The sequence below is a fragment of the Phalacrocorax aristotelis genome, chromosome 1, assembly GCF_949628215.1.
Source record: "Phalacrocorax aristotelis chromosome 1, bGulAri2.1, whole genome shotgun sequence".
NCBI classification, from domain to species: Eukaryota; Metazoa; Chordata; class Aves; order Suliformes; family Phalacrocoracidae; genus Phalacrocorax; species Phalacrocorax aristotelis.
In genome coordinates this window covers 130,066,230-130,091,442 of record NC_134276.1, presented here as the reverse complement: position 1 = coordinate 130,091,442, position 25,213 = coordinate 130,066,230, and the positions used below count along the sequence as shown (strand labels likewise).

Here is a 25,213-nt window from a genome sequence, read left to right as displayed (position 1 = left end):
TTCCTACAGCATATCACATCCCCCATGACACATTATTACTGCTATTTCAATCTCTGCAGACGAATAATTTTCTGTGAACTGGAGCATGCTCATCAAAGACTGCATCCTGCATGATGACAAGAGCTTCACTCCAGCAAATTAATGAAGCCCATGCTCAGTGCTAAGCACCCAAAGTCTCACTGACTTCAGTGGGACCTAACTTAGTTGCTCTGCTGGATTACGATAGTGTTCTCAGATCAGAAGGTTGGAAGACATTGAATAATGATGATGATGATGATGATAATAATGTGCTTTTTTGTTCCCCAAGAACAAAGGAATAACATGTCTACTAATTTACATCTTTATATAACAAAGTTTAGTTAAGGATTTGGCCAACAGATATTGTAAAAGATTTTCAATTCTTTGGCTGCTAGTATCTTCATAGAATAAAGAGAGACTAAGAGTTTCTTAAGAAATAGTGATGGCTATTTCTAACATGAATACATACAAAAAAGATAAAGCTCACTTCTTTCCTTCTCTGGGCATTCCTCTAACAACCATGTAGGAAACAATCTGGGATCAACAGAAAAAAAAACGTGCTAAAACCAGCCCACTTACAATTGATGGTTTTTCCAGGATTGGAGTGGGTGGCCGAGGAACAGGCTTCTCTACTTTTTCAAGGAAACGGAGGGGTGTCTTCGGTTCCATGACTTCACTCTTCTTCTCCAGTAGTGCCTGGAATAGACATACATACAATTTAATCAGAACTGGGCTAAATAGAACACCACAATAAGGCCAGCCCTCTAGATGCTGACTGTTGCTGATCATATTGGCTACAGCGACCTGCAAGTATTTTGCACTTTGCAGGCTTGTGGCTTCTATTTCTTACTGCACATCAACTGAAAAACTGACTACAGTCAGTAGACGAGGCTATTGGTTGGTCAGAAGATACTGATGGGAACGTCAAAATCATATGTAAGAAGGAATCAAGAGTTATTTTCAATTTTATCAAGTTTATATTTACAAGTCATCCATCAGCAATTGCATACGGTGAGTCACCTAAAATTAATCTAAAATTGGTATAAACTTCATCTCTAATATAATACATTCTTAAGTAAAAGCATTTTTCAGATTTGTTTTTTTCATTTTAAAATAGGCATCTCATTGAACGAGTTAAACACTGACCCATATGCAAGCAGAGGCAGTTGCGTGTGTTACTTTTCTACTGCAATGACACAAACATTAATTATTTTCCTATAAGATAGAGGCGAGATTCTTTCAAAACATGAAAAAGGTGTAGGAATATCACAATTTAATTACAGTTTACAGATCACTACAGAATGGTTATAACTCTTTGCCTTTAACTATCGGTGTAATGCTTGTTACTGCAGGTTAGAACTGTCATGTGGTCATGAGATTTTATGAAGGAGGCCACTGGAAAAGTGTATTGTCACTGTTCTGTGGCTCTTCCTCAGTGAAACGTCTTTGAACGATATGCTGTTACTGCGTAGGGTTGAACCAAATGATCCAGGCCCCTTCCTTGCAAAATATGTTTTGAAGCCCTTCTCTGCTCATCTGCAACTGCCACAGCAACTGTATGCGTAGATTAAGGGTGAAAGGGAAACTTGCTGGAGAACTTCCTTCTACCAAGAAAATCCAGAAACGCACTAAGAGTGGGTTTTATCTGGCTTGCAGCTGTTTGGTGGCAGATGCCAAACCTTGTCAGCCAAAGCAGGCTAGGAGTGGAAATGCCACCATGGCCTCAACTCTTTCAAGATATTTTCAGACTGTTTAGGGAGCCAAAGTCCTCCCAACTTCCCTCCTCAACCTACTTAGAACAAGATCTTCAGATAATCATTTCCAACTGCATGGCAATGCTTGCCTGCTGTAGGACATCACACTTCAGCTCACAAAGAAAAGGGAAGAAAATCCTCCTACTGTATGGGTTGGATCTGTAGTCTTTACTACTGAAAGAACAGGCATATTCCAGCACGGAAAAGTGGGCCTTTTTCTTTTCTCACTCTTTCTCTTTCAAATGGTCAAATACAGTATTACACTAGGGAGGGAAACCAAACAAAAACTTAAGAAAAAAATCCCATGCTGAATTTCTCTCTCCAGTAACAGGAAATTGACAGCACTTGCACCACATTTAATCGTGATATTAATGAAATTTTGAAACTCCAGTGGTCACTCCAGTGACCACTCTTCTTGCATATTGAATCTGACCTTTCAGGCCAGGGTAATTAATTGCTCCAGAAAAGGAGAGAGATTTCTAGGTGGAAGGGATAAAATGCTTTATTATCGAAAACTTCTGAAATGGGCCGTGTTAATAATGCAAGAATCAAACCTATAAACTGCTTATAAGCCACGTGAAATGGTTATAGGTCAACAATGTTGGGAGATTTTCTGAACTGCTTCTTATATTTGTTGACCTCAGAGCTCTCGGGCATGAAGATTATAACAATACTTGCTACGATTTATAAGGTGTTTTGCATGATGGGGGGAAATTGTAAGAAAAAAGCTGCTGTAATTGTCATTCTTTTGCAAACAATGGCTCCTATGTTTATTAGTACAATGTGGCATTCATAAGAATTTTTCTAACAAAACCTTAGCCTCCAAAAATGTTTCTTACTAACCAGAACAACAAAATACAATCAGAATAACAACTTTTAAAGACAGAAAAATACATAAGCACTTCTGACAAGAGGGAATTCTTATTAATGTAGATTTGAGAAATACTGCAGTTCCCAGAAGTGGTTTTATGTTTTCATGTCAGCACAGTCTAGTGTCTGCTTTGCTATCTTTACTAAGTCAAAAATGCTTACCATTTGCTTTCTCTAATCTGAGGTTTCAAGTTATTTTAATACTTTAATGTAAGAAAAGAAAAAGAAAATATGTTTTTTGCATATTAGGTTCTGCCTAACCTAACAAGTTACCATTTTTCGAAATAGGGAGACCAGGGCCCAAGAACAGCTGTAAAATACTTTCTTTAAAAAGAAAAAAAGTGCTAAATTTCTGAACAACATACTTCAAATGTTACTGCATACATATCACACTCTAATTTTTTCTGAGATAGATTGCGTTACTTTTTTCAGGTAATAGGTTCAGAGTCATGGTATAATCTGGTTGGACTGGACAGTCCAGCTCAACAAATCTCCTTTTCATCTTCCTGGCAAATGCAGTGAACAGCAAATGGCACCTATGCTTTTGGCCATACACTTTAGCTTCTTTGCTAGCTTCTGACAGAAGCAGAGCTCTTGACACAATAGTGGCTTGAGAAACAACTCTCTGTTCAAAGAAATAACTCTTTAGGTTCCTTCCCTATCCTCTCTGTGATCCTCTCCTTTTCACAAGACACTTGGTATATTTTATTTGCAGGTACCGCACAGAGTATACAGTCATGTTTCTCTTTCTTCCTTTTTGCCCACAAATGAGGGTGAGATCATCAAGGATGGACTGACTACCTACTTTGCAATGCAGCATGGCTGCTGCATCGTGGCTGATCAAGACTGACATATAGCTCTCAGAGCTTGTCTGAGCATGAGCCAACCAACACTGTGTTGGAGATCTGTTCTTGATGAAATAACTGCTTGAACAGGTTTTCCTATGCTTTGAAGCTGGCAGAGATTTTCTCCAGAGACATTCTTGGCCCCCCTACTTCTCCACCTCCTTCCAGGAACTGGATAAAGGCAAACAGATGTGATGAGAGTTGCACTTAATGCTGAGGTGAGATACACTTTGTTCTGGCATTATCTTGATCCAGCACTTTGAAACTACCTGACACTTCACCCCTCTTGAGTCAGCAGAGCATACAGGGTCAGCCTAAAGTCACACATTGTTCTGCACTGGGATTTCTTCTAGCAGCTCCTCTGTTCCTTGGTGTATTCAGTTACCTAGTTGCATTTCTTTCCTTTAGTAACTAGCTATAGCAGTATGCTTTCTCCTTAATGCCTTGGATTTTCACACAAGGCTGTCTATATAATGGCTCACTTATATTCCTTTAAGCACTGTCATCTGTGCTGGCTAGGAACTAGCCTTCCTTGTCCTTTTACAGATCTGTCTTAAGATACAGATCATTGTTTTTACTGTAAATCCCAGATCACTCCTGCTTCTGCTGTGTTCTCTTGTTTTAGAGAATCATTCAAAGAAAACTGAGTGAACATAACACTCCTGCAAAAGGTTTCAGGATGGTCCTCAAAAAGCCTACTTCTAAAATCACTTATTTTTGGCTTAGTTTCAAGTCTGGAAGAAGCAGTTCTTATTTTTGTAGCTCCTTGGATAATTGCTTATCCCTTCTTACAAGCTTTAAGCTTAGGAAAGCCCTCAATATGGCAAACCAAGAGGGACATAATGAGGAGGACTAGTCCATCCTGCCACTTGTTTGGCCAGAGAAGCAAGGCTTGGAAACTTCCTTTTATTAAAATTAATTACTTCTGAGGCCAAAATCTAGCATTCCTCCTCTATTTGCCACCTCCTTCCACAGATTATCCAGAGAAAATGAAAGAAACTCCTTCTAGAGCTAGATCACTGTGCACTCTCTGAATTTTCTAAAGTTCTGCTTTATTTCTAGGATTATGGGAGAAAATTTATAGATTAAGAGTGCTAGGACAGCACTCAAAAGAGGCTTTTGAAGAGAAAACTGGTCTAGCTGCTCAGCTATAGAAATAATGCAGAGCAACACAGCGCCCTTCTAAGATGATCCCTAGTTGCCTGCTTTAAACCCCTTTCACACTGCTGTGATGGAGGTTGTTGCCACGATTGGGACTGCTTATGCCAAGTGGTCAGACAGGTGTCCTCTCAAGTGCTAAATTCTGTTAACTCAAGTACTCTTCACCGTTTACTGCCCTGTTCTTGACAGTTCCAGTAGCTTATGACGTGGACCTGCCAGAAAGGCCCTGCTAAGCCACCAAACTGAAGAAGCAAAAGCTTCTGATGACAGAAGTGACCAGTAACAGCACCAGGGAGCTCAAGCGCTAATTAGGGCAGTAACTTCTTGTTGCTCTGAATAGAAAGTTTGTTTAAATCTAATGGTGGCTGGGGCAGTCTTGGTGTTTCACCATGTCAGTACTTTCTGCTTGTCTGGACCAACCAGTCTGGTGTCTGCTTCTCTATATCTATAAGCAGCAGTTAAATTTTGCATAGTGGATTTATCATCTTTGCCTGCAAATGAAATGCTTTGTGATTTTAAAAGAATATACATTTTGCCTTTTTGTGGTGGGAAAATGAGTATTAGTTATGATAACCCATCCGCTGGTACAAATCAGTGTAGACCAAATGATCTACATTGATTTAAGAAAGAAAATATGCAGAATTGTCTGCTTTTGCTCTGCATTCCATCTCCCTTTGGCCACCAATTTTTCTTTGAAGAGACATTATTGTGTGGGCAGCCAGCATTAGGCCATACTACTTCTCTGTAACTACAGTTTAGACACTCCACTGTAGTCTTTCAAACCATGAGAAGTATTTTGAACAAACAGAATACAATTGCTGTAATTGGAATTCAGCTCTGAAAGCTTGGGCTAATATTTCTGCTGCCTATGAGAACAGTGTTATGAGCCAGATTATACATAGTCGCTACCTGAATTTTACGCAAAAAGCACCCAAACTCAAACCCCCTCAGCGCTGCTGTGGCTTCTTCTCTAAAACTGTAGTGAATTAATGTCCTTAGTTCTTGAACAATTCCTGTAGCACTCAAGATTTTCTTTGAAAATTTTCCTTCTGAATGATAATCAGATGCAATGTTTCATCTTTTACAAGATCCAGTGGAAATTAAATTTGACATAATATGATTGAATTTCAGAACAAGATTTCAATTTAAAATTCATTAGTAGAAAGTTACTGTCTGCATTGAGAGTACTATTAAATTACACTAAAACAAGAATGCTATACACATAATTGCCAATGATGAAATATTTCTTCACTAAATAAAGCATAAGTGAAAGTTGCCAAGCTTTACAAATGAAATTCAGTATTTTTCAGAGATACAGCCGCCAGCCAAGAATACGCCTGATTTAAAAAAAAACGTAACCCTCAATAGCATCACAAGAAGCATACTTAAAAGTAGACGTAATTTACAAATATTGTGATGGTAGATGCAAATGGGGCACTTCTTTCCTCAGTGGTTAATTGCATATATTGCCACCTCACCTGCATGAACAGTTGTGATAAATTAGGTTATGCAAAACACTATTAGCACGGTTACAAATCAGATGCTGTTGTTAGGGAACAAAAGTGATGTTCATCCACTGTTCTGATCTGATTTTATGAATGGGGTCATTTTAATCATGCTTTGCTGCAGGTGTTTTTACAATATGTACTTAAAATGTATGTTTTTAAAAATGGACAGAATTTTAGAATATGAATCCAGATTTGTTTTATTAAATCATTAGTAGTTGGACAGTGTACCCAGAAGGCTTGCCACTTTTGCATTGTAAAAGCAAGGGAGAAATGAGAATGAGCAAATGGCAGGACAGAATTTCTAACTGACATAATACGTTCTGATCCAAATACCTGATCTGTAGGAACACAAAAGCAGCTGGGCTTGTTTTCTACAGGGTTGGAGCAGAAGCACAGATGTTAGGAAGCGAGAGTACTGACAGACTGAGCTCCAGAGCAGTACTGGTCATGCCTACAACAGTCTGAATGCCTGATCCATTCTGCCCTTGAAGTTGTCTTACAGAAAATATGAATTTAGCACAGGAAATTAGGAGAAAATTTACACGTGTCTTCCTGATTGCATTTCTGAGCAGTTCAAATCTAAAAGGAACTCACAAGCTGCTGGGTGCAGCTCCATACCTGGTGAACCTGTGCCAACTCCATCTCTAGCCTCGCTGATCTTTTAATAAATCCAGTCTTAGTGGTAGTGTACTTAGGTTTTGGCGCCTTAACCTTGACCTGGGTCACGGAATCTGGGAGAGATGCTTCCAGTTCACACAGTCCTGAGAAATACAAACAGCAACTAAGTCATGGAGTGGTGGGAGAGAAATTTGAGTTTTGTTAATATTTTAAGTAAATATCTCATACAAACTAAATCTTCCAAAATGTTTTACCTGCAAAGGTGTTAAGATAGAAGTTTTTTACCACAAAGCGTTCAGAATGGTTGTCTGGGAAATAACCAATTCTTGACAAAGGAGCGTATGTTTGTGATGCAAAGTCAGTATAGTCTTTGATGATATCTCGTCTCTCCAGTTTCCCCATCACATTATTCCTCTTAGCTATCAGTTTCCTGAGCACTGAAACGGAAATACAAGCGTGAGAAGGTTCTTCACACAAATAATTCTGAAAAAGCCATATCTTTGGAAATTCACAAGAGCTTTTACTCGTTAATATAAAAACATGGCCTGTTTGACCAGAACAAATGCTAGCCATGCATATCTATATTGGGGATGCAACCTGCTTCATCTTGAATAGAGACTGCAACCTTATGAAAACAGAAAGGTCTGAAAACTAAGTCTCATACTGCTCTCTCCCTGTCTTTCAAACTTACTCAGTGCACAGTCATGCACTCTTCTCTTCGTTTTCTCTTCTTTAGCCTTCTGATGATTTTGCCAGTGGTCATCCAAGCGCTTGGCATCCAGCTCATTCTGATACTTCTCCCGCCTCCGCAGCAGCTTCTTTAAGACTTCCAGTCGAACCTCCTGCAACCTGCAAGGAAAGAAAAGGCCAGGTATAACCTACTGTGCTCTTGAGCATTCAGTGCCCTGATCATCAAATGTTACATACCAACTGACTACTTTACATGTAGTTCATATTGCATATCTCACTTTTGAAAATGAAAGATTAAATATGAGATTAGCACTGGTGGAAAATATTGTGGTAGCAGTCTCTTATATTAAATTTAACAAAAATATCCCTTCCCAAAATTAGGGGATTTTCACAGAAATAAAAGGCTTGTACCCTTCAGCCAATGCTCTAAACTTTCTAGTTCCTTCTCTGTTCAGCCAATAATTAAAGGAAATAAAGAGTATAACTGGACTCCTACTTTTCTATTTCCTGTTCTCTAAAGGCCCACTCCTTCCTCTCCATGTCATCCATCATTTTCCTCCTCTTCACGATTTGTGAGGCACTGTCCATGGCTGGAAGAGTTGCTTCCCATGCACGTTTTTCCCGGGCACGTTCAATCATCTCCACCTCAGCTAGTCCTGCTGGTAGCCCCCGACCTTACAGGGACAAGAAGCAGTAGCTCTTTAGGAGAATGGTGAATCCAACAAATAACCACCATCAAGAAGTATTAGAGGGCTGCATGGGCTCAAGCTCATGTGTTAAACACAAGCAGAGCTGTCAATAGCCAGAAGTAAATACTTTGAAGGCTGGTAAAATTCTACAGAAGGAGGAATGGTAGGACCTGCAGTTGCTATAGCTTAGTTGACATTTAACATTAGCACTTCATTCCTCTACTGCAGCCTGCAAAGGAGGAAAAGCTTTTCCAAGAAAACACTTTCTGAGAACGAGCACTATCTTTGGCATGTCCAGTGTCCATCACTATTGCAAGTGTGACACTGGGAGATTTAAGATCGTAGGTATATTCTGGGGCAGCAGTGTTCATACTGGTTTTTTACTGAAGTCTAACTCAGAAGAGCTGAAGAACAGCAGGTAAATGGAAAAACTGCTACTACTTCATATTTGTAAAACATATGACCTTTTTATAGTGAATGATCTCAAAACTCTTTATGAAATGCCCCAGAATAGCGCTATTCAGTAGGTAAATATCATACCTATTTTAGAATTCGATAAAATAATGTGTGTCAAAGGAAGGCAATAAAGGTCTGCCAAAGCTGGCAACAGAATTGAAACCTGACATTTTAAAAAAAGAACTTCCTGCTAAAGAGGGGACGCGATTATTACAATTTATCTTGATTTCACAACTCACCCCAAGTGAGTGTAGCAAGTGTCAGAAGTTCAGGGACTGAGCCACTGGGAACTACATATTCAGGGGAATAGGGATCCGTCTGGGCTTCACCATCCCTGTAATCTGTCTGTGTGCCCAAAGTTCTTAACCTGGGACCAAAGACCTTGCTGTCTCTTGTAGCTGAATGGACGTAAGGCTCTGTCCTAAAAAAGAGATGCAAGATGGAAGAGCATTTGTCATATTCGTTAAAAAAACCCAACACAGAAACACAACACTAAGTCAAAGCTAGGATATCCGAATGTGATTTGTTTTATATTAACGTTGCTCCCATTTATGTTAATTCCATTATCTTTAGTAAAAGCATACTGAGGCTACATTGAGTCCTCTGAAACCTCCCTCCTTAGGAAAGCAGTCCAGAAATCTGGTTTCAGCTCTTACAGTTATTACATTAAAATCTTCCCTACATATCCATTCTAAAGCATTGCTTTTAATGGGCACAAAAAGTAACTCCTGGCTGAGTGTAAAATGAAGTAGGACTGCTTCAATTTATATTACGTTTGTCTTTCCAACATTTCCAGAACAAAAATTCAATTCTGATGTAAGCATTTGCAACTTCCATTGACTCTACTAGGAACTGAATCTTCTTGTTGTCTCAAAATTTGATTCCCACTCCAAATCACACTAGGCTCCTTCATGGCTGCTCTATACACTGAACAGTATTGCAACTATCACAGAGATGTAATAAAATATAAGAAGATTTTCCAACAATATTGCTGTATTGGAAAATATTCTTTGCATTGGTATCTCTTCTAGGATTCAGAGACACTTGGCTTTCTGTTTCAGGCTTCATAACACTTGAGGCACATGTCCTTTACCCACAAAGCACTACTTATATACGGCAAGCAAATTCTGAAAGTCACCTGTTTCCTCAGGACTTCTCAGTGCTGAACAAACCCTTACTTCTTAGTAAGTTTTTCCTGTTGGTTCATTATGAAAAATATTGGTCACCCGCTAAACAGTTACCCAGTCTTTCTGGTGAGATGTGACTCATTACAACAGTAATGTTCCAGGCTCACTACTTACTTTGCCATTGGGTAAGCAACATGTGGTGGAAGCAGCTTATTATAAGGGATGAGAGGTCTGAAAAGAGAGAATGCAGATGTAAGACAACCATGAGTGTAAAAGATCATTACGGTTTAGAAAAACTGCAGTCCACTAATTTCAGTAGAGTCACACTGATTTTCCACAACTCAGGTTCTGTAGTTGCATGTTTAAGAATTGTGTCTGACTATAAATATTTCTGTCATATCTAAGGAGCAGCAGAGAAAGTTTCACCAGTAGGAGTGAGCATTGTTATTCTGTCAAAGTAGAAAGTGGAACTGCAAAACAAGTCAATAATTAAAAGAAGTTAGTTCTGAGTGTGCTCACAACATTTTGTGTATGTTTCACTAATTAGTTTACTTTTTCACTTTGAGATTTTGAGAGAGTATTTTTAAATAACTTGAAATCCTGAAATGAATTCCTACAATCTTTTGGTAAGATAAGCTGGTTTGGACTTATCTAATTTGACTGTTTCCTTTTTTGCAGTATTTTATGAAGTATCTTGAAAGAGATATGCATTCAACGCATATTAATAATGCCTTTTTAAGCATTCTTATAGTTTGCATATTTCAGTTCACTATCAATTTCCATTAGCCTCTGAGAGACTTTAAATCTTAATTTCAAATTGCAGACGATACCATCATCTTGGTCCTTTCTTTTCTGTTGTTAAAGGAGCCATAAAGAACTTCAATTTATCAAACTTGGTAATTTTTTAATATCTAAAGTGGACATATTGGCCAATAGCTGCAGACTATCATAGTGAATGTAATTCAAAGTATATGTGACTAAGTAGAGAACAAGTCTTATGAGGAGCGGCTGAGGGAATTGGGGTTGTTCAGTCTGGAGAAGAGGAGGCTGAGGGGAGACCTTATCGCTCTCTACAACTACCTGAAAGGAGGTTGTAGTGAGGCGGGTGTCGGTCTCTTCTCCCTAGTAACAAGTGATAGGACGAGAGGAAATGGCCTCAAGCTGCACCAGGGGAAGTTTAGGTTGGATATTAGGAAAAACTTCTTCACCGAAAGGGTTGTCAGGCATTGGAACAGGCTGCCCAGGGAGGTGGTGGAGTCTCCATCCCTGGAGGTATTTAAAAGAAGGGCGGACGTGGTGCTTGAGGATATGGTTTAGTGGTGGGCTTGGCAGTGATAGGTTAGTGGTTGGACTTGATGATCTTAAGGGTCTTTTCCAACCTTAACGATTCTATGATTCTAAGTAGAGTATGTTTCTATGCTAGCTGTTGGTTCAGATCTTGAGTCCACTGCTGACCTGCAGTGTCATTCATTCTGTAAGGAACAGAATAGTTCTGCAGTAGAGGACATTGATGAAAAGTTAATCAAGGATTCCCTTTGCTCTCTTCCTGCTCTTGGCAGACACTGGGAGTTAAAAGGTTCCTCCTTAAGAAGGAGCCTTTTCAGGAGTCTGGAGAACCACAATGGTTTTGTAAGCACCTTCTTCCTTTGTGTAGGAGGATCTACAGCCCAAAGCTTTCTACAAATAATGAAGTACAGAATACCTGGTACGTTTGCTTATATGGTAACTCATTACCTGAAAATTTTGGCATAGTGTGAATTTTAAAAGATCTTGGGATTTAAGATTTGGTTACTATTTAGATTTTCTATAGCTGTGATAAAAGAACCAACCAAAAACAGAGTCTCCGGCATGTATTTAGATGCTCTTTAAGCTGCACAAAAGCAAGCTTCTGAACTCTGTTTCAAATAACTTCATTCCTTACCGTGCAAAATATTTGTAGCGATTCCTTCCACTAACTTCAGGATCTTCATACACAATTTGAGGTATTTGAAGAGAAGGTTGAGCTCTAAAAGCCAAAATACAGGATTCCTTACTATCATTTAAGAAGTACATTCAGAGCAGTTCTGATCTCTTTTTCTCTATGCTTCTTCCCCTGTGCCCCCCGCCCCCCCCTTCTCTGGTTGCACAATCAAACATACACACTGGAAAGTCCACAAAATCCCCATACTTACACGAGCAAGTATAATTTGCTTTTTCTATACTTATATACATAGCAAGAGGGTTTGACACTTTATGCATATTCCCCACTATGTGTGGGCAAGAAATGGGCATTTGCTGCCTATGTGCTTGTTGTGAAAAGAACTGGCCACTTGTAAATGCTTGACCTTGTATACTAAACTACTTTTATTGGGAGTGGGGGGAGAAAGTTCATTTCCTTAGGAGTGAAAAACTTTCCTTAACAGAAACCATGTGTAAAGGAGGATAAGGAACAAAGGGGAAGACTACCACTTCCTACATAGCTAAAGAGATTTTGAGCAAATGTGGAAAATTTTAGAATCAGGAAGTTCAATTTGAATTCTTCAAGAGGAGAAAAATTGGGCTGACCATGTGAAAGTTTCAAAACCTATGCTGGAAAAGCATATCTTTTGCAAGAACATTCTTTCTTCATTTTTTTCCCCCATTTTGAATTTAAAGTAGGCAGATATCTTGGAGGGTTTATTTTAAAGCTCTGGAAGACCTTGAGGTAGAACTCATTAAGGCAGTCCATGAGGGAGTGGGTATAATGGGGTCCTTCGAAAGCTATGCATCAGGGTTGCTATGTGATTTCACAACCACTTTATACTCCAGTCTTTTGCTGGGCAAGACAGGAAACAGAAGTTCTTTAAAAAAAGAACAGTTCATGTATGCCATTAAGGTAAGTAATTTCCTTAAGCTATATATACGGCAAGTTCTGAGGGTCATGTTTTTTGTTAAGACAATTTTCGGCAACTCGTAAGAATCCTAACCTCAGATGTATGGGATTGTGGGTGCTGGAGTTGGTTGCTGCTGCCTGATTTTAAATACAGAGGCATATTGACAGAGATATGGTTAACAATATATAACATTGCTCAACAGCTGGGATCAAACCTAAGGCTTGCATGCTGAGATCAGTTGCCTTCAACAACCCCATCTCAGCCCTGCGAGCTGTGCTGAGGAACTTGGGGAGCCACAGTACGGCTACCCACTACAGCAAAGCCTATAGAGAGATGCTTCATTAACCTACTGTGACACACAATTTACTGCAAAGGTAAGTTTAAAGTCATCTCTTCCCAGCGCTTTCAGTCATATCACATAACAAAAGAGAGGGGAAGGTTTCAAGATGCAGCCGCGTAACCCGAGACACTTGCTCAGCACTAATCAACCTATTATTGTGAAGTTGTGTTTGTAATTCAAATGAGTTAATTGAGCTGATGGCTAGTTCCACTAGCTGACTCTTTACACATCAGACTGTTGCTCCATCCAGATGGATTTGTGTTTCATTCAGCACAGGTGGGCACTTATTCTTATGATCTAACTTTATTACCATAAGCTGTTCATCCTGTTATGGTACGGTTATAGGCACAATGGGAACCCAGTGCAATAGCCCCTTTTATTCCACAGATCCTGCCTCTTGCATGTCCTTGACATATATTTGCTGACTTTGCTGAAATAAATGAGCATTTATTCCTGGTAACCTTGCAGAGGCAATGCAACTACTGAAAAGACAGCTGGGAAATATTCTATCTTCTGTATCAGCAACACTGTCAATCAGTGCAGGCTGAAACAGAGGGGATGTATTTCTCATTTTTTGTTAATTGCAAGACTCTTTGCAAATATATGTTGTTGAAATGTAAATCAATGTTAAAGCAGCGCAGGCATCAAATAAGTTCTTGTTACAGAATATCAGGCAAAATATAAGAAGCCAATGAGGTTTTAATGTACTGTGGACAGTTTAAACTGGTGAAAATAAGAAGAAGGAAAAAAAAAAGGCTCCAAAATTCCTATTTTATTGTGGAAATGAGAAGAATATGCTTTCAAAATGAAATAAAACCAGGTGTGAAATCCACTGTATCAGTCTTAAACATCTTTGATTACTGTCTGGCATGTGGTAGAACTCAGTTACTAGCAACCCCAGAGCATGCATCATCTGAAAAGCCCACAGCCTAAGGTTGACTTGTTAATGCGGCAAAACCATATGAAAACAGCTACCTAGGCTGATGCCTGCACTCTTGAATACACCTACAAGACGACTCCAAAACACGCATGGTGTGGCAAAAGGCATAAACTTTTAAAAGATATTTGCTGAATCAGAACTCCAAATTGTTCAGCTAAGAAACCCCTGCACTAAAAACGCGGTGCCCTGGTTCAGGCCCCATACACCCTTGAATGAGCAGCAAAAGCAATCTAACCAGCTGCAACTGCACGGGACTAAACGGAAACAGCTCCCACTGAAGTAACACACATGAGTCACTCAAGTCTTCATAACTTGTCTGATCTATAAGAGACTGAAATAACTCTCTTCTCTTTCCTGCTAACCACTGCAAAGCAGATAGCGCAGGGATGAAGGAATGTGCAACATCCACCCCGTAAGAAACAGATGGGCAACCATACTCCACAACAGCTGCAATCTCTTAATTTCAAGGGAAATATAAGTAGGAACAAATTGCAGGCATCTCCACTTCAGTGTGCATGGGTTTTTGTTGGTTTTGTTTGTATGTTTGTTTTAAATTATCCAACCATAGAACACTTACGCAGCAAGCTGCTGAAGAGCCTCCAGGCACTGCTGAGCCCTCCCTCTCCATCTTCGCTCAATAAATGGAGGCACTGGATCTTTGCCCTCCAAGCACAGACTGTAGCCCGGGAAACGGATCAAGCTACTCAACATATTTCTGAACATTGGTGCCTTTACCTAATGTTTGCATGGACACAAAGAATAGAGGCCATGATTTAGTGATTTCAAACAGCATTAAAGAGATCAGAATTTCAGCTTGCTGTGATTTACAGGACTGCACAGTTGGGATGGGGAAAGAAGGCGGCGGCATACATATGCTAATGATGTCAGCTGGTTACATGGTAGGTCTCAAGATGTGGAGCATACCAGACTAGCAGCAGATGCACAGATATATCTTCTGGCCGTTTTCCAGTGTCTAAACTTATACTTAAAATCGAGGGGTCTCATGGTTCATTACATAAAGAAGTTAGTGTGCAGTAACTGAATGTGCAGTAATGTGAACTTGTAGCACATTACCCTATGTAACTCCCTCCTATATTGTGTGCTTTAGAAATGAAGTAACAATATTCCACTTACACAGTAAAGCTATGTTATTTTATACTGTAACAATTTTAGCATGTGTTAAAAACATCTTGACATCTTAGCACACAAAAATTGCATTAAAAATCCACACCCTTCCTTCTAAGCACTAATTTCTCTGGGTAGATATGCCTTAAATCCCTAAATTTATGGCTGCAAATAAATTTTTGCAATCGTGACTCAAGTATAAGTGATGTAGCTACATTGGCTTGAGCTTCTGTAAAGCCTGAAATCAGATTTGAATTGTGAATCACCCTTTTTGTTTCAGTGGGTGCTAACTTGGATGCATATAGGGTAGTGGTGACATTTCAAGTACACTAAGTCACCGGAGTGTGAGAGAGTGTCAGATGGTGAAGATCTGGGCACCCTACTATGCGTACCTGCTTGCTGTGTGTCAGACTGCATTTCTGTTTTGTTTCTCGTCAAAGGGAGTTCAACTTCCAAGACTTTGGAAAACTCTATAAACTAATATTATCACAACCCCTGTCCACCCCTTTTTGTGATGATATAGGTTAAGAATTTGAAGATGTATTGTTCTGGATTGCACATTATACAGTTGCTGATTCATATACTTCAAACACGTTTTTTGCAAGTCAGAGTCTATCACCATACCCACCCGCAGCGTTACACCTATGATGTGACAACATTAGTTACAGCAGGCCTGCTTATTTGGCCTGAACTGTTAACACAACCAATGTTGATGCAGGGATCTCTATGATGACCTGCAATGCTTCCTAGCTCCATGTGTCCCTCTACAGAGAGGCAAGACAAATGCACATTTTTTTTCATGTTCATATAAGAAGGAGTCTGAGATAATGGGTTAAGAGACATCCAGAAACATTATTCAAAAAAATGTTTCTTGATGCCATTGTTGGAAAGCTGCTCGGGGATTTTCTTCTCGCTGTACAGCAATGGAGTTTGAGAGTTCAAAATATCTGCCTTGCAGGCTCAGTCAAATGCATAGCTTCAGGAGCTTTGTTTAAAATCCAATTCATTGTGCAGTTGTACCAAGTCTGTTTTCCTTTGGCGTTCTACCTATATGCAGCCTGTCCAGCCATCAATCACTGCTGTCTAAAGGTGTGACTGCACCTCCAATGCACAAGCCCTAGCTGGTTTTGAACTACTTAGGGTGAATACTGATAGCAGGGAAGCAAATGCAGCAGGGAGCTGAGAATGGACTAACTACCTAAGGGTTGAGTGAGGAAGTTAAATTATGCTAACCTAGTATGAAGAATCAGGATGGTTTGCAGTCTTTACAGGCTGCTTAGCTGTTGCTACGTAGTTCATTCTAAACTGTCGAAGTATACTACCTTGAGTTGTTGTGTAAGGATACCCCAAGGTAAGTGAGGAGGCACCATGTGAAATAACACATTTTAACAGCTCTGCTTGAACAAAAGCCCAGCAACTGTCGAGTTCTTTTATAAGATCTTAATAACATATACAAGCTATACTTAACAGCATTTGGAGATATTCTATTAAAAATACTGATACACAATTTAGGAAATTACTCAGGACATGAAACTGGGCATTTCTAGGCTGCTGCTACAGAGTCACCCTAGGCCAGAGTCATGGTTACTCTGTGTTAAGTTTTGTTTTAGATAAAGCTGCTTCTTTTGCTTTGTATTTTGCTGTTCTAAGGGTGCAGCTTAGAACTGAGACAGAGTTTCCAACCATGTGCATGCACACACAGAGAAATATAAGTCGCATAGGTGAGCTATCTTTGGCCAACACCTACCACTTTATCACTGACAAGTTGAATGTCGACGTTCGACTTTGAATGGTCCTTCTCACTTGAGAGCGGGTACAGAGGGTCTGAAAGGTAAATGAATAAATGGAACTAGTTACATCTTTGAGAAATCAGCCTGAATCATCAGTCAGGCTCCACTTCCCTCTACAAAAGTCTGTGCGTAAGAGTATAAAACAAACTAGGAAAGAAAAAAACCCTGAAATACATGTGTCCACATTGAAGAAACTCCACCATCACATAAATGAGCTAAATTACTACGGTTCTGTGGAACATGGACATGACTGAAGAAAAACGTACTTTCTTCAGAAGCACTGCCAACTTAAATAGAAAATGAAGAAATGAAACACAAAAAAAGAAAGCATAGTGCAATGGTAATCAGCAGAAACATCACACTGTACACGATGCTTCCCTCTGGGGTATGGATTTGGTGCTGGCTCTCCTCCACCTTGCAAATGTTTCACAGTCCCGGGGCGCTGCTCGCTGCCGATGGCCCCGTCACTGCTGCCAACCCTAACGCTTTGTGGCTCTGCCCTGCTCCTGGGGCCGGGCCCACCTTCCCGGCTCCAGACCCGCCTTCCCTTGCCTAGCTACCTGCCGGCCGCTCACCGAGGGCCCCTCGGCCGGCCGCGGCCGCGCACCTCGCCTTGCACAGCGGCGGGGGGGCCTGCCTGTGCCCTCTGCCCGTTGGGGAGTCCCGGGACGCCAGAGGCCTGCTCGGGTGAAGCCCGACCTCTTCACGACCCGCACCCCCCGCCCCAGCATCCAACTCCCGCCCCGGGCCCGGGCGGCCCCGGTGCATGCGTCGGGCCTGGCCGCACCGCTGTGTCCCCTCCCCGCCCCGGGGACTGTGGGGGGCGCGGAGAGGACGTTGCCCCCTCCCGGCCGGGCCCGGTACCGTAGAGACGGTCGAAGGTCCGGCCGGGCCCCACCTGGCCGCCGCCAAGGAGCGGGGCCCGCACCGTGCCGGTCACCGTCCCGCTCATGGCGCCGCCGGCCGCCGTTCCCACGGCGACCGCCGGCGGGCGTGGCCGGGCAAGGCCGCGCCCCCAGGGTGGGCCGTTACCAGGGGGCGGGGGAGCCGCCTGTCCCCTGGGATTGGCGGGGGTTTCTCGGGCCTTTCCCTGGGGGCGGCCCCGGCCCCCGGGTTTTCCCGCGCTGCTGCCTTCAAGTGCCCCGTGGCCAGGGCGCGTCGCTCCGCGACGAGACCAGCCGCCCGCAGCGTCCCGGGGCCTGTGAGGCGGCGAGGCCCGGCCGCCTCCATCTTGTGCCGCCGTGGGCGGGGGCCGCCCGCCGGCTGGGTGGCGGGAGGCTGAGGCGAGGAGGGGACCCAGCAGTCTCCCGCTCCGGCGCGGAAGTGGGGGCCCGGTGAAGCAGGCGGAGGGGGGGCTTGTTTGTAGCTCGAGGAGGGCAGGGAGTGAGGGGATGATCGCCTGGGTGGAGGGAGCAGGGCCCAGGCATTGCTGATTTTCAACAGCTCTTGCTCAAGTTGTTTTATGTGATGCTCTCCGGTTCCCCTACATCCTCACTTAGGGCTTAAGAAAACCGGTTTAGCAATTACAGCAGGGACTGGATCCAAGCCTGGATATTGTTATTCCTGGCTCTGCTTGTTGCTGCTTAGGACTTCTGCCATAAAGTGGTGAAAATAAGCTTGGTATCTGCCTCCCAGAGGGGCTGCAGGTAGTTTTGCATTTGTAAAGCAGCTGGGGAGACTGCAGAAAGCATTAAAACCAAACGTTACGCTAAGATGCATTGCTGTTTTTGCAAGGAGGAGGCCATCATCTTCAGTGGGGACCAAAGTTGGAAGGCTCTTCATGCTGTTGAAGAGGAAGGGCTAATGCTTTTGTCAGCCTAAGGGCATTTGGAAGCAATGCTGTTGAGACCTTTGGAATAGAACGTAAAAAGCAGCAGAACTACAAATGGGCCCTCTGCCTATAATCTTGAAGCAGGTCCCTTGTGTTATTTTGTGTACAAACCCACGTCTTATCGAAGAATTCTTCACAGCTTGCTGCATCTGACAAACTTTTGGCCACCTCAGTACTTTGTCACAGGAGAGCAATGTTAGGATCATGGTTCCAAATTCATTGGCTCTGCCAATTTACATGTAGACATTTAATTCACCTTTGAATGCTGATTTACTTTCTTAAAGGCCTGTCACTTGTTTGAAGCAACACTTTCTTAGGGTAGTTGATCAAAATGGGTCAGTTGAAGACTCAGATGTGGGTTTGAACTAAGAAATGCTGTTGCAGCTTTGTTGCTGACTGACATCTATAGGATACTGCCTTCCACAATGGATTGATCCATGACCTAATGATACCCAGCAGCTGTAAAGGCCCTCATTTTACTCAAGAGCTTTACAAAGTGATACCTCAGAATTATTGACAGGGACCGTGAAGGTCACTTGTTAATAGAGTTGCCCAACATTTCTCATGATCAAGTTCAGTTTTCCTTTTTTATATCTCATTTCATTAGCACTTCATAATTTCCATGGTGAAATTTTCCATGCTGGACATCTGCCTTGAGGTAACGAGGTGTGTAAACTGTATGTTGGGCAAAAAATTATTCTTTGCCAGCTGCACCATCTCACATTTTTCCACTTTAAGGTTTTCAGAGATGATTGGATACAGGTGGCCTGGACTTCTGTTTTTCTGATGAGGAAAGGAACCAGATGGAAACCAGGTAGAGAAAGAGCACTCGAACAGTTAACAGTTCTTGACAGAGCACAACAAAACACCAGGGCGTAGCCTAACAGACGAACACTCTCTGGAGTTGTGGAAGGTCAAAAAGGTGCAGTGCCACTATTAACTTTAACCGCATTAAATTGGACTAAATGTAAAATGTTGCTACCTTCTTTGTTCACCGTGAGCTGCCTGGCCCCACTGCCTCTGATCTGTTGGTGTTGGCAACTGAAAGACTATGTGGGGAACCATCTCAGGAGGCTGATGTGTCTGAAAACTAACCGGTCAGAAAATAAAAGGTAAAAGTTTTCAGGTCACTGTATAGCTGCCTGAAGACTAGTACTCGCTCATGGGAGATAACATGTATATGTGGCTGAGCTAAAAATCTCAAGGTTCAGGGTCATGGAGCTCGCTTAGATTAGCGTGCGCGTGTGTGAAATCTGGGCTTATATTTAAGTAACATATCTGAGAAATCTCTGTGAATTACAGATGTGAACAGCCTTACAAGTGTTGAAAGATGTGTTGATTATTACTATCTTGAATGTTTTTTGCCTGGAGTCATCTTATTCCTGTGGACCTGCAGCTGAGGTGAAACCTGGGCAGGGCCCCTGGCACACTGGTGAGTGCTGTGGCACACACTGAAATGGAAAAGTGATGAAGTTTGGTCTGAATCAGGCTGGTTTATTTTTAATTTTAATTTTTAATGCAGATGGGCCACTTCCAAAGAAAAAGATCCCAAAACACAAATGACACTGAGAAAATGTTTGATCCAGGCAGTAAACTCTGGCAATCTTGCCTCTCACCAGCACTTTGGAAAAGGGACTTAAAGCTTATCTGGCAGGTCTGTTTGTCCATGTCAAGGATGCATCCTGCCGCTGTGGGATGTGGGAAAGTGAGCTGAAAGCAACTAAACCCTAAGCAATAAAAAAAAATTCTGTTTCTTTGCTACAGTTTTCAAGGAACTTGACTGACGGGCTTTCTCCTCAGAGCTGCAGGCCGTAGCACAATTTTTTGGGTTGGGTGGTTGTTTTGTTTTTTTTTAAGTAATAGCTTTTCCAGAACAAGACTGTGTAGCTGAGCAGGGGTGCTGTCTATCTGATAATTTTTTTTTATAGCCACTTGGCTCTGAGGGGATACCAGGTGCTCAGACATATGAGTAAACTGTCACACCTTTGTGAGTTACTGTGCAGTGACTGAGTGGACTAACTCTGTGCCAGTGCTTAGTATGTTGCAGAACTGTGGTAAAGTGTGTTTGCTAGTTTAGCTGCCCATGAAAGGGGCTGAGCCAAATACGTTGGAGACAAGATGGTGTAATTTGTTGCAAGACAAATTACTGCTATTCTGTTGGTGGACTTATTATGCTGTGATGACTTGCTGATGTGTTTGAACTGTAAAATCAGACAAAGAGAAGTGGAAAACTTAGACAAGGAGGGTGGGACTAGGCATTAGTTGAGTGCAGAATAGTCGCTGGACAATGAGAAGATGGATTGGATGAGGAAATGTGGTTATAGAGGAGAAACTTGGCCAGCTGAGTAAATCAAAATTAGTAGGAGAGTGGGGTGGTAGAGAACCTGTGTGCAGGGGAAGGAGGGAGAGACAGGATGAGCAGCCAGTAGAGCAGAAGCAAAGTGGTCTGGCCAAGAAAATGGGAGAGCTAGATGAGGAGCTGAAAAAGTGGGGGTGTGGCAAGGCAGGACTTGGGGGGAGAAGGCAAAGAAGTTGAGCTAAACAGATGATGAGCCTCTCTACTCTGTCTTCCTTCTGTCCTCCAAAGCCTGGGAGGGAACTGGGTTTCTTGAATGTGACTTTTCCTCTGCAGTCCATGAGGATCTGTGAAACCCCTGGCAAGATGTCATCCATCTGGCTTTAAGCTTAATTATGTAGATGGTCCTTCTCTGCTCTCTGTGAGCAGTTGTCAAATGACAGCACTGTTGTTGTGCTGGGTACATGTGATGCTTTGTGGCAGCTTTTTTCTAGGTTTGTTTAGCCTGGAGAAGAGAAGACTATGGGGGGATTTCATAAATACCTATAAATATCTAAACGGTGGGTGTCAGGATGATAGGACTAGGCTCTTTTCAGTAGTGCCCAGTGACAGGACAAGGGGCAATGGGCATAAGCTGGAACACAGGAAGTTCCACCTCAATATGAGAAAAATCTTCTTTCCTGTGAGGGTGACAGAGCAGTGGAACAGGCTGCTCAGGGAGGTTGTGGAGTCTCCTTCTCTGGAGACATTCAAAACCAGCCTGGACTCAGTCCTATGCCCCCGGCTCTAGGTGTCCCTGCTCAAGTAGGGGGGTTGGACGAGATGATCTCCAGAGGTCCCTTCCAACCCCTGCCATTCTGTGATTCTGTGATTAAAAAAAATTGAAGTTACAGGCAACAAAGTTATAGCATTAAAAGCACTGTTGAGGCTTTGATGGGAGGAAATGCCAAACTTAAAAAGTCATCCATTTAAAATAAGTAACCGTTAGAGTGCCATTTCCCATTCTTGCCACAGGATGTCACAATTTCTCCACATGTGGTCCATCGCAGCCTCTAACCTGGGACGTGCCAGTTCACCACTTCTATGAAATGTGAAATGATATAAAATTAATTTGGCCCGTGGACCCATCCAAGGTAAGCCCTAATTTCAATTCCCTGTCCGATCACCACATGGTTTACTAACTGTGTATAATAAACATCTCTTTCCAGATGTGTGATTCAGAAGGAGCAGGAAAGCAGCAGCACAAAGATGCGGTCAATGTGGTTGCTACGTTTTTAATCCAGGAGAAGGGGCCTTTCCTCCCAGCCCATCAGAAGAGGAGAGTGAGGAAAAGAGGAGGAGGAGGAGGATGTGGTTACTATTCCCATCAGGAAGCAGAGATAAGTCTCAAAAAAATGTGAGAAGACAGATGCTGTGAAGTCTGATGTTTTGTGGATCCAGGCCTTGTCTCTCTGTTGGCTTTTGGCTATATAAAGGCATTAGACCCACTGTGGAATACCTCACTTGTAACTTGTGCCTTCTTTTGTAAAAATGGCCTTGGAGTACTGATTGTGATAAATGGAGCTTTGCCAAAGTGAAGTATTTGGTTTCTCTGTGCTGTTTTAACTAACAGCTCTGCTAAGACAAGCATCTTGAGATACAGCTACTGAAATGGAAAAAACAGATGAAAGTCTTTATAGGAGACCTGTTCTGTCTTGCTTTTCTTTTCTTAGTATGACTGTTGGCACATTTCCTGTACTAAAAGCAATCTACAGATGCAGATAGCCTAAAATGCCAAAGTTCAAAGCAAATGTAATAGTAGTACTTTGTGATCACAGTTAAAGGTTTCATTTCAAAGCCTGCTGAAAGACTTCTGTAATGGTTTTGATTAGCATTTAAAAAAAAAGGAAGGCAGTATTTCAGACATTTTCAGCCCATGGTTCAGAGAAGTCCAATTTGTGACAAAACCCCAAGTTTACCAATACTTCATGCATCCTCTGAAAGACATTAATTTACTTAATTTCACTTGGATGAGCTTCTTAATGAAGAGGGATGACATTTGAATGATTTGCTGGGCCGAAGAAGTCAGGAATGTTGTTGTCTCACCTCAGGAAAAGGATCTTGGATTGAACTCCTTAGGGAACTAGTGAATTCCTAGTATTCTCACTCCCATGCAATACTCAGAGGAATAAAGAGCAATGCCAGCATGTTAGCTTGCAGCTTTCAAGTTCCAGTACGTTAAGACATTTATTTTCAAAATTAAACCTTAGATTCCCTCTGTTCCCTGCTGCCCCAATCGGTGGTTAAATCAACAGAGGAGATGCTACATCCTAGTCAGAGCATAAGAGGTAAGAGAACAACCAGAGGAACAATTTGTTGGAAGGGGAATATTACATTGACTTAACAGACAGGATTTCACCCCATATTTCTGGCTTTTTAGTTGGGATGAACTTGTATCTTCAATCCAACTGTTTCTTGCTTCTGGAGACCTGGATGAGAAATGTGCTTATATCTGGGTTGTGATCAGATTCCATATCAGCTTTTCATGAGGGTTTGACTCCAGCCTTGTCATCTGTTTGTCTATTTAAAAAGTAAACAAACAACTGTACTGGCTGGTAGCTGCCTGTTGGGCTGTGGGGAAGGGAGAAAACCCACTGACTGGGAAAAGGCAGTCCAAGTGCAGGGAGGGAGGGAAAGAAGGCAAGAGGCAGCTGTAATTAGAAGGAGCTTGAGGTGGGATGGGAGACATTTCAGGGAGTGACACGGGTTCCAGCCACCACTGAGTTGCAGTTCTGGTGATGTCCATTTCTGTCAGCTCCAAGCTAAGCTGAGAGAGGAGAACTCTCTCTTTAAAAGGGGCAATCCTAAAATCCATTTGGAGCCTGTTCATAGTCTGGGTGGGATAGATGTGAATTGCCCTGTTTTACTCAGTCAAGCCTAAGAAGAGGCCCTACTGAAGCACTGATCTCCCTTTCACTTGACTAGTGGCGCCCCTTCAGCCTGCAGGGATGTAGGGAGGGTGCTGTCACCAGCAACGTCTCTCCTGGCCTGGCCAATCCATCATGCTTCCTGACTCTGCTCTCCCCCAGACTAGGCAGGAAGCTGGCATGACTAAGAGAGGTGGTGACTCCCTAAGAATGCCAAGGGCTGTAAAGAGAAGCTTGTTGCCTTGAGCCAAGGAGATCTCACTTCCCAGAAGCTCAGGAGTTCAGTACCTGGATTTTTAGTGGCTGCTTGATGGATGGTTTTACTAAAGCCCACAGTAGCGCAGGGTAGCTTAGCAGTTCAGCAGATAGGGAGACATGTAGTACGTATTTATCTGACATGTCAAAAACTATGAGATGGAGTGCCTTGCTGACCTCTGCAGCATTTCTGCTCTCCTTGCTCTTTCTCCTATTGTTTGCCAAGGTGCCTGGTCAAGTCTGGCTTTCAACTAGTTGGAAAACTTTTCCAGGGAGTGAGTGTTTATGCTTGCCTGATCTGAAGGGGAGGCATCAGGGATGCTTGATTTTCTGTCACCATTTTAGCCACTCTCTTCATGGAAATTAAATAGCTGGACAGAAGTCCTATGGAGCCTCATTTCAGCTTGTTATTATAATACAGTATAACTCTATCATACAGTATGCTTGTTTCCTCTTAAATAATTAGTGCAACACTATCTTAATCCTGTCTATTAAACCTTTAAAAAAATTTTACTTATCCTTTAATTGCAATCACCAGATGGAGGTCAGCTGAGGGCTAACACATATCCAAGGGCATGGGGGAGGCCTACCAGAAGTAAAAAGGTGAGACAGCAGCGACAGTGCACTCAGGCCATGGGAAGAAAAAAGCTAGAATGGGATGGGGGCTGAACAGAGCCCTTTCAAGGACTGGGGAAGGATGCATAAGTATCACTTCCCTCGTATAAGAAAACAAAGCCTGTGCTCTTTTCAGTCTTGAAAGTTCCCCCATCTTTCCCCTCTGTTTTTGCCTGCACCCACAAACCCCTTCCTACATCACTTTCCCAGCTCAAATGCTCAAGACTGAACAGGACACAGTACAGGATCTAGAGCACATCACTGGTGTCTTGCCATATCAACTGTGAGAGCATGACAAGAACTCAGCATCTAGCGTGTTGATCTGGAAACATCCCTCCTTTGATCCTGAGTAAGTCTTTGGATGAACCCCTACACCTGGACGAATCCATTCTGGGTCTTAACTCCAACTGGAGTAGTTCGAGTTAATGATGTGCCGGTCCAGACAGGATGCATTGAGTAAAATTTAGTATTTGTTACACAGAGTAAGTACCAACCCAAGACACTCAGTACTTGGAGAAAATACCGCA

The 25,213-nt window shown here is 42.2% G+C and overlaps 1 protein-coding gene across 3 annotated transcripts in view; it reads right to left on the bottom strand.

Moving 5' to 3' along the window:
* CFAP91 (cilia and flagella associated protein 91) overlaps positions 1–17,774 on the bottom strand; it is a 31,638-nt gene extending 13,864 nt beyond the window's left edge. For all 3 annotated transcript variants that reach the window (XM_075107164.1, XM_075107173.1, XM_075107183.1), the window contains exons 1-11: positions 17,648–17,774; positions 16,741–16,817; positions 14,446–14,603; positions 11,658–11,741; positions 9,911–9,967; positions 8,849–9,030; positions 7,961–8,138; positions 7,466–7,623; positions 7,029–7,211; positions 6,775–6,917; positions 598–714 (exon numbers count right to left, since the gene is read on the bottom strand). In XM_075107164.1, the coding sequence (XP_074963265.1) occupies positions 598–714; positions 6,775–6,917; positions 7,029–7,211; positions 7,466–7,623; positions 7,961–8,138; positions 8,849–9,030; positions 9,911–9,967; positions 11,658–11,741; positions 14,446–14,603; positions 16,741–16,817; positions 17,648–17,735 (1,425 nt within the window). In that variant the 5' untranslated portion in view covers positions 17,736–17,774. The remainder of the gene's footprint in view (positions 1–597; positions 715–6,774; positions 6,918–7,028; positions 7,212–7,465; positions 7,624–7,960; positions 8,139–8,848; positions 9,031–9,910; positions 9,968–11,657; positions 11,742–14,445; positions 14,604–16,740; positions 16,818–17,647) is intronic.
* Positions 17,775–25,213: the final 7,439 nt, after the last annotated feature.